General features: G+C 43.7%; 1 protein-coding gene across 1 annotated transcript in view; it reads right to left on the bottom strand.

Annotated features, from left to right (window-relative positions):
* Positions 1–1,452: 1,452 nt before the first annotated feature.
* Positions 1,453–16,208, bottom strand: part of C2H6orf132 (chromosome 2 C6orf132 homolog) — a 61,115-nt gene continuing 46,359 nt past the window's right edge. The window contains exons 4-5 of the mRNA XM_060231237.1: positions 5,975–9,014; positions 1,453–3,513 (exon numbers count right to left, since the gene is read on the bottom strand). Coding sequence (XP_060087220.1) covers positions 3,408–3,513; positions 5,975–9,014 — 3,146 coding nt within the window. The 3' untranslated portion in view covers positions 1,453–3,407. The remainder of the gene's footprint in view (positions 3,514–5,974; positions 9,015–16,208) is intronic.

Here is a 16,208-nt window from a genome sequence, read left to right on the forward strand (position 1 = left end):
TATATATATATATATATATATTTATGGTGCTATATAGCCACTATTTTACATAAAAGAGAGCTTGCTGTCAGGAAAAGGGAAGATTGCATATGGTTTGTAAACTGATAGTAGTATTTACAAGACAGAGGTTTTTTACAGTTCAAAATGAGATGAAAACTTATGCTGAGCATACAGATTCCTTCTTTATTCCAAGCTACTTCCATGATTCCCGTACATACTCATTTACCTGCATCAAAGGTAGATGACTGCTTCATATTTCCCCCACACCACAGTATTCTGTATATGCGCTGTATTGTTTGGAGGATGCTCTTGTGCCCCATTATACACAAATAACTACCCAGTAAGATAGCTCTCCATTTTTATATATATATGGGGGGAAAGCTAACATATCTGCAAGCTCCTAAACATTATGGATACATGCATACAGACAAGTGTAGGGAATAGCACTGCTAACCTCAAGGTGGAGCCTGAAGCTCTCCCAAAAGTACAACTGAGTTTCAGACTATAGTAGCCTTTTCCCTGGACAAAATGGCTATTTTGGAAGGTGGACTCCATGGCATTATACCCAGTTGACTCCCCCCATTTCCCCAAATTTCCAGGAACTTCCCAACTCAGAGCAGGCAACCCTATAGTGAACATACACATATACAGAGCTCTACTATCTTTAAGAGGTAGCCTGTCATGTCATAGTGCTATAAGAATGAAGGAAAGTGGACCTTCTGCAATTTCCTTCATCATTCTTAACAGTTCGGGGTACATTTGGTTGACGTACATACAAAGTAGGCTTCAAGAACAATACTAGCAACCTAAAAAAGTTACCTCTTTGGAACAGAAACACTATATTACGTGAAAGAGAGCTTGCTGTCAGGAAAAGGGATGACTGCATATGTTTTGTAAATTTACAATAGTATTTACAAGACTGGAAAAAATGTAAAATGATAATCTACCAAAAAAGGTGTAGGAGTTTGGATGAGGGTCCCCCCCCCCAATAGGACTAGTTTATGAAGAAGAGGTTCCAGAATTCCTCTTTTGGCAGGTTATGAATTCCTCTCTCATACAGCTTGGAGCCTATGGTAAATCTCAAATAAGTCTCCGCTAATGGAAGGCATTTCTGTCAATGGAAGCAGACATCTTGCTTCCCTCTACATATAGCCTTCTCCTGGGGGACAGCAGCCCCCTCCCAGGAACTGTAGAAGGGAGGAGTTATAAGTCTGTAGTGGGAGGGGAGATTGGTAGAAGCTGTCCCACCTCTTATGGGAAATTTACTTCAGGGTCCTCATCAATATGAAATCTAGGTGCAAATTTATACAATTCGGAAGAAATCCTACTGAATGAATGGGATGTTATTCAAAATAAACATATCATGCTTCAAGAATCAAATGTTCACAGATGGGTGTTATGACTGTAATGCTTCAACAACAATTTTCCATTGAGATAAACCTTGGAACTGAGTTTATAAGTGCCAGCACATCTTTATTAAAGTGTTCAAACAAAAGGAGTATGGACTTTCCAAGCATCCAGTGCCTACATAGACTTCCTATACCATTTTACGTGCAGAAGGGATAGGCTATTCTCCTTAAAAGTTTCAAGGCAACAGAAGAAGACACCGTCATTTTCCCTCTCATCTTCTGCCTTTCCTGTTGCCTTCTCCTACCTGCAGTAGTTAGTAGGACTAGTTTTACATCCTTGCAGGAATGATGAGTGAAGGCAGTGGAGAAACAGGGAAGAAGCCCTCTCATTTCCCAATAGGTCCAGGACCAGCTGGCGTAACCTCTCCTGTGGTGGCCTCTGTCAGGGTTCTTGTACCGCTCAACAGTTATGTAACAAGCACAAATTCAGTAAGCAACTTTTATTGGACTTGAAGATGACTGTACCAGGGCTTGACAAATCCCAGGCACCAGATCGCCCTGGCACCTAGAAATTTCATTGTGGCACCTAGTATTTTTGTGGTAGCAATAACTAGAACATAACGGTCACACAGTGCTTTTTTTTTTTTTTTAAGCAGGAATGCACAGGAACACAGTTCTGGCTGGCTTGGCATAAGGGGGTGTGACCTAATATATAAACGAGTTCCTGCTGGGCTTTTTCTAAAAAAAACCAAAACCCTGTGTGAAACAATGGTGATGTCAGGGGTTGTGGCCTAATATGCAAATGAGTTCCTGCTGGGCTTTTTCTACCAAAGAAAAGCCCTGTTCACACATAATGCTGAAGACTGAAATATTAGCCTGGCTTCTGGAGTTTTGGCCTGGCCTCTAGAACCAGAGGAAATTTTTCAAGTCTTGGGTTATGCAACCAGATTTCAGCTCCTAATTTTTTTTTATAATTTAGCTGTGTAGAAATTCAAGTTTCCCAAACTGTAGGCAACCTTTGTCCCCTTCAGCCACTCTGCCTGATTAGTACCTTATCCCTCCTCCATTCCTATAGCTGTGGGATTTTTCAGAGTTCTGTGTTTTAATTGGCTGCTGCTCCTCAACTGTCCATCTTATCATGACCCGTGGACTATAAGCTCACACCCAGGTCTTTTTTTAAGCAGGAACGCAGAGGAAGACAGTTCCGGCTGGCTTGGCATCAGGGTGTGTGGCCTAATAGGCAGATTAGTTCCTGCTGGGCTTTTTCTACAAAAAAAGCCCTGCTCACATCATTCTTAAGAGCCTCGTGGCACAGAGTGTTAAAGCTGCGGTACTGCAGTCCTAAGCTCTTGACCTGAGTTCAATCCCCGCAGTAGCTGAGTTTTCATGTAGCCGGCTCAAGGTGGACTCAGCCTTCCATCCTTCTGAGGTCAGTAAAATGAGTACCCAGCTTGCTGGGGGGGAAGTGTAGATGACTGGGGAAGGCAATGGCAAACCACCCTGTAAAAGGTCTGCCGTGAAAACGTTGTGAAAGCAATGTCACCCCAGAGTCAGAAACGACTGGTGCGTGCACAGGGGACCTTTCCTTTCCTTTCCTTTCCCATCATTCTATTGCTGGACCTTTCTTGTCTGTCCCTTGCCTGAGATTAGGATGTCCTTGCTTCCTTTTTGGAGTGACTGAAGCACATTCATGAAGGCGGTGCAGGGAAGTATGTTTCATACTGATAAGTCACCTGTTAACTAGTCGTAGACACAAGGAAGTGATCTAATTGCTTAAAGCATATAAATTAAGCAAGTGTTGCTGAATCGCTGCATGCTGTCACTTGCATTGGTAGTCATAATGCACAGAAGACTTTAGAAGCAGGCTATCAGTTCAAAAGACTTACCCTTGGCCCTAATAACTTACAACAGTTCTATTGACAAGAAGGTACTGGGACAACCTCTTTGCAGGCACTTGTATCTCCCTTAAGTATTATCTGAGGAAGAGCCCCAGCAAAGCTTAGAAGAGGAGTGCTGTGATGCATTGTCCAAGCTGCATGTGAAATGACAGTTTACTAGTTATCGAAGACCACCTTGATATGCATAAGAAATGGGTTGTCTTGTTCCAGGTCTGACTGTAAATGTATTTGTAGTCCCACCATGCTGTAGATTTCCATGGGAAGGTCTGAAGAGGAGGGGGAGGGGGACAAAAACAAAAATTACAATCAAATGAATGGAAACTCTGGGTTATGCAGTTCAGTTAGAGTGCCTGTGAAGTGTGTGTGTATGTGTGTGTGTGTGAGAGAGAGAGATCAATATATCTAATTCTCAAAATGGCACTGTGGATGCTTAAATCTTGAGATTGAAACCATGGATTGACATCACAGATTTTTCTACAAACCTGAGAAAAGTTCCAAGGTTGAAGAAAAATCTGAACTCTTTCAGGGGTTAACTTCCCCCTACAAAAAAAAATAAATAGAAACAGTACTTGTAACTTTAAGAAATGAATGCCCTTTTAGTGGCCATTGTAGGGGATGCTAGGCACACACAACAGTATAGTAAGCCTTCAAGCCTTGGTTTCTGTAAGTAAAAGACAGAGGGGATGGGAGGGCCCTTTTCAGGACTCATCAGGGCCAGGCTCACCAGCAACTACCAGGTGACTTGTTACCACATAATGCCTCACCTAGTCCTGGCTGCTTGCTATTGATCAACAGCAGCCACCCCACAAAAGCTAATGTTGTTTAGTCATTAGAGTTTCCTATTATATCTAAGAGACCCAGGTTTGAATCTCCACTCTACTGTAGAAGCTCACTGGATGATCTTGGACCAGTCACACATTCTCAGCCTAACCTACCTCACAGGGTTGTTGTGATGACAAAATGGAGGGCAGGAGAATGATATTAACTGCTTTGGGTCCCTGTTGTGTAGAAACGCAGGGTACACTTACACTAAATAAACAATAAATACAGCTGAAGAGGGGCAGGTAAAAGGCCAGTTTGTGGGTGGATGGGAAGGAGAGAAAAGAGCAGGGAAAGGTGAAGATATACAGCTTGCCAGGAAGAGAAAAAAAGGAAATAGTGGACCAGGGATGGGAATACAGGGGAATGTGAGCTGGTACCTACAACTGGGCTTAACCTGGTAGCTGGCACTGCACAACTAGGCCACAGTTTTCACAGAGGATGTCAGAGTGAAAAAAGGAGGGACAACTGGGTGGGGACAAATAAAGGTAAAGTTAGCTGCTGGGTGAGAAGGAAGTGGGAAAAATACTGTACTTCAGTTTGCACTCCTAATGCTTTACTGAACTGTGTGGCAGTCACTTCTGCTAACTGCTTCCAAGAGCCAATGTCTGTTGATCAGTTTATGAACTACATAAAGGAAAGACTCATCTGTTGGTACATTCACTTGTTCTTAGCCTAGGATTGTCAACCCCCAATTTGGGGCAGGGGATTCTCTGGTTTGGAGGCTCTTCCCTGCTTCAGGGACATCAGAAAGTGTGTGGGGGGATTTCTGCTGGGCACACTATTATTCCCTAAGGAGACCAGTTCCCATAAGGTATAATGGAGAATATGCAGGGCTTTTTTAAGCAGGAACGCACAGGAACATAGTTCTGGCTGGCTTGGTGTCAAGGGGTGTGGCCCAATATGCAAATGAGTTTCTGCTAGGCTTTTTCTACAAAAAAGCACTGAGAATATATCTGTGGGTATCAGGGGCTCTAGGAGAGCTGCTTTTTGAGGTACATGCACCAAATTTGCAGCATAGCATCCACCAAGTTTCAAAAAGATTGGCTCAGGGGGTCTAATTCTATAATTCCCCCAAAGAAGGTACCCCATCCTTCATTATTTCCAAATGGAGGGTAGGCATATAAAAGGTGCACTGTCATTTTTAATGTGATGGCCAGAACTCTCTTTGGAGTTCAGTCGTGCTTGCACACCCTTGCTCCTGGCTCCACTCCCAAAGTCCCCAGATATTTCTTGAGTTGGACCTGGCAACCCTATCCTATCCTGCTGATATGTCCAGTGTAGTGCTGCTTCTCTGCGGCATTATGGATTGCCACAATCAGAGAAAATGTTGTGTGAAACAGACGTAACCCTCAATAAAAATAGAGTTGAGATGGTCCCACTATCATCTGGAGGGCAGAAAAGTCCCTCTGTTTATCAAACAACAGAAAGCAAATGATTTTAAGAAGAAGAAGAAGAAGATGAAGATATTGGATTTATATCCCGCCCTCCACTCCAAAGAGTCTCAGAGCGGCTCACAATCTCCTTTACCTTCCTCCTCCACAACAGACACCCTGTGAGGTGGGTGGGGCTGGAGAGGGCTCTCACAGCAGCTGCCCTTTCAAGGACAACCTCTGCCAGAGCTATGGCTGACCCAAGGCCATGCCAGCAGGTGCAAGTGGAGGAGTGGGGAATCAAACCCGGTTCTCCCAGATAAGAGTCCGCACACTTAACCACTACACCAAACAAGATGGCATTTGTTGCTTACATTTTACCAGCAATGGATAACAAAAACCAGGACTGTGGTTTTGTTTTCCATTGCTGTTTTGCCCATTACTTCTCCTTTCTGTTTGGGTTTACATTTAACTAGCAGCTTTTCCCAGCTGTTCCCGGCTCACAATGTTTGTATTTATGATAAGGGGAACATACCTGCCAATACTGGTGGAATACTCTCCATTCTGTCCTTTATACTTGGTGTCATTGGCAGTATTGTTATAAGTCACCATTTTCCCAGGTACTTCCAAGGACATCCTCCTTCCCTGTGCATTGCTGTTCCTGTGAGTAGAATTCCGCCGCATCCCTTCCATAAACTGGGAATTGTAAGCCAATGTATTGTGGCTGTAGGGACTGGGTGTGTTTATGCTGCGAGTGGAAACAGATGGCCTGTCATATGATCCATCAGGCTCTGACACATAAAGCCGCTTCTTAATCAGAGGGCGGCTGCTGGAGTAACTACTGAGGTAGCCAGCAGGGTAACTTCCACCTGAGTAATGGTGAGTATATCCACTAGGCCTCTCACTGCTTTCTATAGCAGGTTTTGATATTGGCGAATAACTGTTGCCATAGGTATAACTATGAACTTGTTCATCCAAGGCTTGATCATCTGCTGAGGTGCTGAAGCCTTTCAGCTTCTCTTCACCCTTTGAAGAAACATCTGTGCCTCCACTGTTATCATTGCTGAACTCTGGTGGGGGTGGAATAATCTCATAATTGAAGCCTTCTTCTGCTCCATTGTTATTGGTGCGGATTTGAGGGTTAGTAAGAGAGCAGAGGTGGGTATCAGACATGCTGGAAGAGCCCTGTTGCTTCAAGTGTCTGGATTCCAAAAAGCCTGGAACTAAAATGGAAGCATCACATTTATTTGGTGGAGGAAGATTCTGAGATTCATTCTCCCTGAGTTTGTACAAATCCCTGAATTGTTCTGAGGTGTTAGAGAACAACTGTGGCTTATGCTCTTTCTGCCCTAAATTGGATAAGCCCCAGATTTCATTATCAGAAGGACTTACCCCATTAGGTTGCTTATTTTCTGATGCTGCATGGCATTCCCTCTGCAGACCCTTTGGAACAACCCTGACAGTGTTAGGCTTGGTATCATTGTAGTAAATGGTGGATGACATAGTCTCTGATTGGCTGCTATTGTGCAACTTTTCTGATAACTTGAACTGAGGCCTCTCAGATGAAGAACTGTTTTGTTGTGAGGTTGAGACAGAACACCTGCCTCTTTGGGCCCGCTGTTGTGCAGCCAAGAGGAGAGCCATTGGTGAGCCTCTTTCAACTGCCTCTCCCGTTACAGGATGGATTAAAACATTACTATTTGATTGCTCTGTGCTCCTGATTATTGTGGGTGTCTCTGAGAACCCATGCTTAACTGAGTCTCTTTGGTTTTCATTATTATTTGTGGTGATCAGCCCATCTTCTGCAGTTTGGGAAGATGTCACAGAGGGCAGGCTATCAGTGGAGGCAAATCTTGTCTTATGTGTTTTGTACTGTAGGTGAGAGAGGTCTGTGCTGAGAGTTCGAACTGGTGAGGCAATTCCAGAAAAGGCTGGTGAAGGTGCAGCTGGTACCAAGAGTTCAGGCTTGGATTTCAGAGGAGAGGCTGGGGGCTTAGAAAGGTTTCCAGATGGGGAGTTATTAGTAGGGGCACTAGGAAACTTAGGCTCCTTTTCCGTCACTTCAGATATTGATGTATTTTGATTTACTGTGGATTTTGGAATCTTGGACTCACCACCACCAAACTGAAGAGTAATTTGCTTCTTTGGTTCTGGATTGTGCCTCAGATTAGCAAGAGCCAAGGGTGGCCCCCCATCCTTAGTTGGAGACAACAAAGCTTCCAATTCATTTTTGAATTTTAGAACACAGTTTGCTTGCATGCTGGTAGATTTATTATCTGGACTGGAATTAACATTATTGGTCAAAACTTTGCCAGCAGATGGTGTGTTTCCTGGTATTTTGTCTTGTCTCTCAGTGTCTGTCCCTGCTGATGATTGCAGGTTAGTCATGGTAGGCTTAGCTTGTTTTAATTCTTCAGAACTGACCTGGGAACTATCAGTAATGTTAGTTTTACTCTTGGGAACTACAACTTTTTCCAGCTGTCTGTCTTCCTTTCTATAGGAAGAGGACAGCAGAGCTGACAGTTCATGCTTTAGCTTGTCCAGGTTGCCACGTTCCTTCCAGTCTTCATCATCAGAGGATGCCCAGTCTGGAGAAGGAAGCTGTGGTTCTTCTGCATGTGGAGTTACTAGTTTTTGAGAACACTCCTTTAATATTGCTTGTTGTGGCACCAGCTCTTTTGATACCTTACACTTCAATGGGGAGGTAGAAGAGCCATTGAGCTCTGGTGTTGGTTTTGGACTCCCAGATTCTGTAATGAACTCAGAAGGTTTTTCTACTATTCGTTTTTCCAAAGGAACTTTCTCTCCATCTTCTCCTTCTAAGTGAACTGTAGTTGCAGACCGTACTGTAAAGTTAGGTGGCAGTGTAGGTCGGCTGTGAGGAATCGTGTTAGGGGCCTGCTCATCTCTTGGGCTTGATTCTTTGTCTCCTGAGGGAATAGATGATGTTCTCACAGGGGTTGGGGGAGGTATTTTAAATGACCTGGGGAAGGTTTGATGAGGATCTGAGCTAGTCTGGGGCAGTTCTTTCTCTTTTTGAGTAGGACTGGGTGAAACAGTCACATTTGCGTTGTAAGTGCCTTTTTCTGGTTCCCTCAGATTTAGTACTGTTTCAGATTTCCATTTGGAGACACCATTTGAGAAAGGTGGGGTATGAAGTGGTTGTGAAAGGGAAGCTGTAAGAGAGGCTGCACCATCCATAAAAGCCAGAGGAGGAGGAGGAGGAGGAATGAAATCTGGTGGAGATGGAGTGGTAGGAGAAGACAAATTAGAATATGGGTAAGAAGGTGGAGCCAGGGATGAAAGAGATGGAGCTGATACTGCTGGTGGAGGTGGAGGCGGCGGCACTGGTGGTGGAGGTGGAACTTCCACCAAAGGTAGTAATGGAGCTTCCACTGAAGTTGGAGGTGGTAATTGGTCAACTGAAGATGGCAGTTGTGGTGGTGGTGGAGGAGGAACTGATGGTGGTGGTGGAATCTCATCATCAGCCAAGTAGTCATCTTCAAATGCCTTGGGCCTCAGATCAACAACTGAGTTGTATTTTCTGTAACTGCCATTGATTTGGGAACCAAGCCCTAGGGATAAAGCATAGTAGCATTAAGCCTTCCTTTAATTGCAAATTGCACAAATCAATGGGCATATAGGTGGCAATTTTTCATGCTTAGGCAGCAATAACAAACATTTTTATAAGGCTGGGGGGGGAAAAAGTCCAGCCAGTCATGCTCCCAAGTTTTTTAAACATCGAAATCTACAAGTACTGGAGAATTTGTGGTGTTTAACTTACAGTGCAATCCTAAACAGAGTCACAGACTTCTGTGGGAGACAAGTGCCATCAAGTCACAGCTGACTTCTGGTGGCCCCATACAAACAGAGGTGGTTTGCCATGGTCTGCTTCTGCATAACAACCCTGAACTTCTTTGGTGGTCTCCCATCCAAGTATCACCCAGGGCCAACCCTGCGTAGCTTCCTAGATGTGATGAGACTGGGCTAGTCTGCACCATCCAGGTGACAGCTACAGAGTTCTTAGAATTCAATGGACATAGATATTTGTAACTCTGCTTAGCTTATTTATTGACTTAATTTATCCTGTGCCTTTCTCACTTAGACTCAAGATGTACAAGTCTCTTAAGCAAAAGAAACTGAAATATGTTTAAAATAAAAAGCATCAAGACAGAAGAAACTACACAGCACTTCTTTGTCACATTTACTCAGATCTGCAAAAGGTTGCCTTGAGTAAAACTGTCTTGTTCTTTAATACAGTGTTAATGGATGTTATTTACCAGGTGTTACTATTTTTCCCCCTCCAGGCCTGTTGGCAACACTGTTGGAATTCCCTGCAGCAAGAGGAGAAAAGGTTTATTTAAATGTAGATAGCTTCTTTACCTGGAACATGTGACTGGATTGGTGTCCTTTGATTTTTGCAGCTGTAGACCAGGTAGCAAAACTAGTATAATGTAATGCAGTATAGAGTGTGCTAAATTCTTATAATCCAATTGTCAACATGAAGGTGATTTTAACAACAGTTTGTGTAAGCAGGAAGGAGGAACTAACCTGTCTGCCCTCTGCTTGATCTATTCTCATGGAGTTTATTCCCAGCCATTTTTCTTCTTTGAGGGGGGGGGGGGGAATTTCCCTCAGAGAAGCAACTCTTGTGTTCACCAGAAGGACAAGTGCTTTGCATGCATCCCCCAGGTTCAAGCCTCATATTAAAGTATCCTAGGGCAGGACTAGACATGACAGCATCCTCATGTCTCTGGACTCCTCTGCCATTTTAAACTTATTTAAAGATGCCACAAATACTTGATCCTGATTTGGCTCACAGTGTGGTGGGCTGGTGTGGGGTGCAGCCATTTTTGCACTTGATAAGGCATGGGGGGCAGGAAATGAGCATCACAGCCAGCCGCATTGTGGGTTGGACTCTCCTTGTATTTTTAAATTACTTTTAAAATGTTGGCAGTGTCCCCAAGGCAAACATGAAGATGCCATCACATTTAGTTTCGCCCTAGGGTAACAAGTGTTGGGAAAGATGTGTCTCTGTCTGAGATGCTGGAGAGCCACCCCCAGTCAGAAATTACACTATTGATCTACATCAACTCAAGGCAAATGCATATGTTGACTGGGAGAAAAAAAATGAAACTCCTTGAGATGGACAGAAGCCCAGGCAAAGGTAGTGTTTCAGTTCCTCCTGTATATGCTGAACTTTAATTCCCCTCTTCCCTCCCCCCTCTACTTTATATAAATGAAGTAGCCGCGCAGCTCTTATGCAGGAATCTGGTGCCCTGATGTCTAGTTTGGCCCTTCACAAATTATCAAACAAACGATCTTAGTGAAAATAAAACAATCATTTGTTTGTACCCATTACACTATGCCACCCCAGCTAGTTGATGCCCAGGAAATGTTCTTCCGATTGGAGAAGTGGATACTGGAGCCAAAAAAATGGCAACCTTATCAACAACCATCAACAAGCAAAGCAGATAAGCAAGCCAATTTACATTCCAGCTTCCCAATCAACTGGGGACTGCTATAAGCCTGAGTTGCTCATGAACGGGAAATGACTATATATTTTCCTCTAAATGTTTGATACTTGTCGTGGTTGCCTCACTGCAGAAACTAGTTGAACATGCTTTTGAAGAGGTTGGTTCAGTTTAAGGATAGTCACCTGTGACTCCATGCCCATCCCTCCTAGTAGCAACCTTAAGAGTCCTTCATAGGTTTTTTGAAATATCTCAACTAGAACAACCATAAAACTAGTATAGAATGAATAGACAAGCCAGATGTCAAAGATCAATAGTGTAAAAACAATTGTAAATGATCTTTTAAAGAAACTGACAATTTTGTAAAATGTGAAAAACTACTGGAAGCCACTTATAAATATTCATTGCAGCTTTGGGGCCTTCATTCTGAACATATTAGGTACTAGGAATAAGGCCTGTTGTGGGTATGGCGGAATACAACAGGCTATAGAAAGAGGTTCTGGGGGAGTAACTTCCCCTTGCTGTTTTCCCACCCACTCAAGTGAAGGCATTGACTCCATCCACAGTATAAGTCAAACGTAATAATAAATAATAAATCTCATGGCGAGCTGATCTCTGCCATCTGGAGAGCACCTGTAATTCTAAGTGGTCTCCAACCCTCACCTGGAGATTGGTAACAATGGTTCCCCATGAGGAAATGGCTGGTTTACAGGGTGGAGTCTATGGCATTGTACCTATCTGAGGTCCCACCCATCCTCAAACTGACCATCTTCAGGCTCCACACCTCAAATCTCCCGGAATTTCCCAACCTGGAGTTGGCAACTGTTAAATCATACGAACTGTCATAGAGGGCTGCTACTGAACAGGAGCAAGCAGCCAGGCCTAGTTAAGTCATGCCAGTCAGGTAGCATCAAGTCACCCAGAGGGTGTTGCCAGGCCTAGAGTAGCCAGATGCAGCCTGAAGAACTCCTGGGATCACAACTGAACTCCAGACAACAGATCTCTCTTCCCATCCTGGAGAAAATAACTACTTTGGAGGTTGAATTCTAAGGCATTATATTCAGCGGAGGGCAACCTTGTTTGCCTAGCAACAGTCTCTGGCTAGCAGCTTCCCCAGAGGGAGGGAGGGAGTGACAAGAAAGAGGTGGCCACCATGGCCTCCGAGAAAATGCTTTGTGAAGCTGCAGTAGAGCAGCAGCCCTTTTTGAGGCGGTTGACAGAGAGGACAGAAAGAAGCATCGGAGATGTGTCTGTCTCTGAGGTAAGATTGTTTTGGCAGTTTGTTCAGTGTCCCCGGGCCTGCAGTAGGTGGAAGACAGGGGAGTCAGCCAATGAGAATTCAGAGGTGGTGATGCATGATGGGCCAATGGTTTGTTGAGTGCACCCATCAGCCAACTGGAGTGTTCTATTTGGCCATCACCATAGGGGAATTAATATCTATGATGATAATCTTTTAGGAAATTCTCCTGCACAAGTTCCATTGCAAAGAACAGAGGCTCTGCAGAGTTTCAGCAGGGACTGTGTAGATGAATGGCCCACTGGGACTGTGCCCATTATTTCTAGGCTAATCTTTCTGATAACATATTTGACAAACTGAGTCAACAAAGAAGGAAACCAAGGATTCTGAACTGCAGAGAAGTCTGCTCCAGGCAGGGATTTGTCACTTCATTTGTGAGAAGTTTATGCATTCTAAAATCTTCTCTCTATGCACTTTTGATAGAGCTGGTGCGTCCTCTCTGTCTTTTTCATGGAACAACACAACAACCATTTCGTGTTGCTAAACTGGATTTCTGTGATAACAAAAATTATCAGTAGTTCTACCTAGCTCTAAAAACAGCAATGTGTACTTGGGTTCACCTCATCCTTTAGTAAAATAACCAGATGCCTACTTCAATCTTTTAAATATGAATGACCACTAAAAGATTTAGAAGCTACCTGCTTTGGTGGTTCGACTCTGTAATGTGTGAAAGAACTACATGTGTGGGATGTGTGTGTTCTGTAGCCTAAACTCCTTAACACACACTTCACTGTAGTCTACACAGAGCGGGGAAGTGGAAAAAAGCTGAATAACTACCTCATACACTATGGGATAGAAGTGCATGACCTACCTAGAGTTAGCCACTATACAGTCCCATTAATTTCAGTGGGAGAAATGGGAAAACATGCTTAACTCTCTGTCCCATGGACTTTCACTATGGGCTGGATTCTGCAGGCACCCAGCAATGGGCTTGCAGTTGTTGCCATAATACTATGTAGACAGGAAACTAGGAAACTAGGACAAGATGAAGGTATAGGGGTATTCATTCTTAAATTTATCACACTTGTATTATCCTGCTCATCTCCAAGAAATTCAAGAAAATCTCAATCTATTCCACAGAAACCAAGAGTAACTTGTTCAAAACCATCCACAGAGCTTAATGGTTGAGATTTTAACCTAAATTTCCTTTATCCAAATGTACAACTCTGGCTTTCTGTAATATTCTTACATTGTGCTATATCTTAAATCTTAGATAAATTAACATATAGATTGCAGGAATCACATGCATCGCACATCAGTATCCCCAACCCTTCCTTCAAGCAGCTTATGGCAATAATGTACATAATGTTATCCTGTTTCATCCTTTTCAACAAAAGTAAGTTGGCCTCTAAGATTATGACTTGCCTAAGGCCAACCAGTGAGTTTTATGATCTTTCTAGCCCAAAGATAGTACTGTCTCCAGTATACCACACTGGTTGTGCAAGAAAAGAGCAGCATACAGATTTATTTTTATTCATTTATTAATTCTATTTCTATCCCGCCCTCCCCACCAAAGCAGGTTCACAGTGGGTTACAACATATATGGGTTAATATAACCATGTTTAAAACTCTAACATACAATAATTAAAAATACAGTAAAACCTAAAGTTACATCTACATTAGTGCTAATCAGTATTTGAGTTATGCATTGGATGAATATGTAACCCATTCCATCTGCATTATGCTGATTGCTGGAAATGAATTTCATTCACCTCGCATGGCTCATGTCAAAATACCCTGTCTCCTATATGCAGACGATACTGCTCTTCTGTCAAGATCTGTGCTTGGCCTTCACAAGCTTATAGGTTCCTTTGCAAAGTACTGCTCCAATGAGGGTTTAGATATCAGTATTATGACATCAAAGGTTCTTCTCTTCAGCAAAAAAAAAAAGGGTAAAGAAATACAAATGGGCAGTATCAGATCAACCTATGGAGCAGGTAGACCATTTCAAATATTTTGGAATTATTTTTCAAGCAAATCTTCTTGAAAGGTGCACCTGAACTCCATTGTAAAAGCTGCTCTGAATACCAGGAAAGCCATCTCAAGATTCTACGATTCCTATACAAGCCAATATGTTCCTGTGGCAGTTAAAGTATTCAACACTTGAGTTCTTGCGCAGATGCTATATGCTGCCAGAGTCTGGATTAGAACAGTAATAGACAATATTGATAAACCACTACTAAAGTTCCTGCAAAATATCTTAAGAGTTCTCATGTGTTTCTGGAATAGCTATGAGAGTCGAAGTTGGGGAGATGCCCATTGAAGCAAAGGCCTGGGGAAGAGCACTTGATCTGAAATTTAGGATATTCAAATTCAGAATCAAGCCTCCTTGGACTAGATAAGATGGACTGCCACATAAGTGACTGGGATTGCCATTCCTGGATGTTACCCAGGATATGATGGAAACAATGAGTAGTCAAGAACTGGCCCACCTCACTAGAAGTCATCTAGGGACTTTGATCATGTCAGCACACTGATCCAAGCCGGCAGAGTGTTTTTATGCTTCTCAGTTGGCATTCTCCCTCCAACAAAAATACCAAATTATCCATCTGAGTTAAGTTAACTATTCCAAAGTACAGAAGGGCTTTTATGCTAGCGCACCTGAATTCCCTACTTTCAGCAGTGATGCTAGGAAGATTAAGTGGAATTTCATTTAGAGAGAGCCAGTTTGGTGTAGTGGTTAAGTGTGCGGACTCTTATCTGGAAGAACCGGGTTTGATTCCCCACTCCTCCACTTGCACCTGCTAGCATGGCCTTGGGTCAGCCATAGCTCTGGCAGAGGTTGTCCTTGAAAGGGATCTGCTGTGAGAGCCCTCTCCAGCCCCACCCACCTCACAGGGTGTTTGTTGTGGGGGAGGAAGGTAAAGGAGATTGTGAGCCGCTCTGAGACTCTTCGGAGTGGAGGGTGGGATATAAATCCAATATCTTCTTCTTCTTCTTCATTTATGGTTGCCAATCTCCAATTTGGGGCAGGGGATCCCCTGGTCTGGAGGTCCTCCCCCCCACTTCAGAGTTATCAAAAAGCAAGCAGGGGAGGGAAATGTCTGCTGGACACTCTATTATACTCTATGGAGACTGGTTCCATTAGGTCAGGAATGGCCAAACTGTGGCCGAGGAGCCACATGTGGCTCTTCGACACATATTGTGTAGCTCTCAAAGCCCCTACCACCTGATTAGCTGGCTTGGAGAAGGCATTTCTCTCTTTAAATCACTTCTCCAAGCCAAGCCAGCAGGCAGCTTGGAGAATGCATTTAAGGTTAAAGTTGCTATCTTTCCACTTCTCCCTCCCTCCCTCCCTTCCTTCCTTCCTTCCTTCCTTCCTTCCTTCCTTCCTTCCTTCCTTCCTTCCTTCCTTCCTTCCTTCCTTCCTTCCTTCCTCTCTCTTTCTCTCTCTCTTTCTCTCTCTCTCTGTCTCTGTCTGTCTGTCTCTCTCTCTTTCTCTCTCCCCCCCCTCTCCCCTTCCTTTAGAGAGCCAGTTTGGTCTAGTGGTTAAGTGCGCAGACTCTTATCTGGGAGAACCATGGAGTTTGATTCCCCAGTCCTCCTCTTGCACCTGCTGGAATGGCCTTTGGTTATCCATAGTTCTCATAGGAGTTGTCCTTGAAAGGTCAGCTTCTGGGAGAGCTTTCTCAGCCCCACCCACCTCACAGGGTGTCAGTTGTGGGGGAAGGAGATAAAGGAGATTGTAAGCCACTCTGAGACTCTGATTCAGAGAGAAGGGCGGGGTATAAATCTGCAGTTTCCTTCCTTCCTTCCTTCCTTCCTTCCTTCCTTCCTTCCTTCCTTCCTTCCTTCCTTCCTTCCCCTCCAAAATCTGATGTTCATGTCTTACAGCTCTCAAACATCTGACATTTATTCTATGTGGCTCTTACATTAAGCAAATCTGGCCACCCCAACCATAGGGTACAATGGAGAATCAATCTGTGGGTATCTTGGGACTGGGGTGGGGCTGTTTTTTGAGGCACAGGCACCATATTTTCAGCACTACAACAGGTGTC

The sequence above is a fragment of the Heteronotia binoei genome, chromosome 2 (genome assembly GCF_032191835.1).
Source record: "Heteronotia binoei isolate CCM8104 ecotype False Entrance Well chromosome 2, APGP_CSIRO_Hbin_v1, whole genome shotgun sequence".
NCBI classification, from domain to species: Eukaryota; Metazoa; Chordata; class Lepidosauria; order Squamata; family Gekkonidae; genus Heteronotia; species Heteronotia binoei.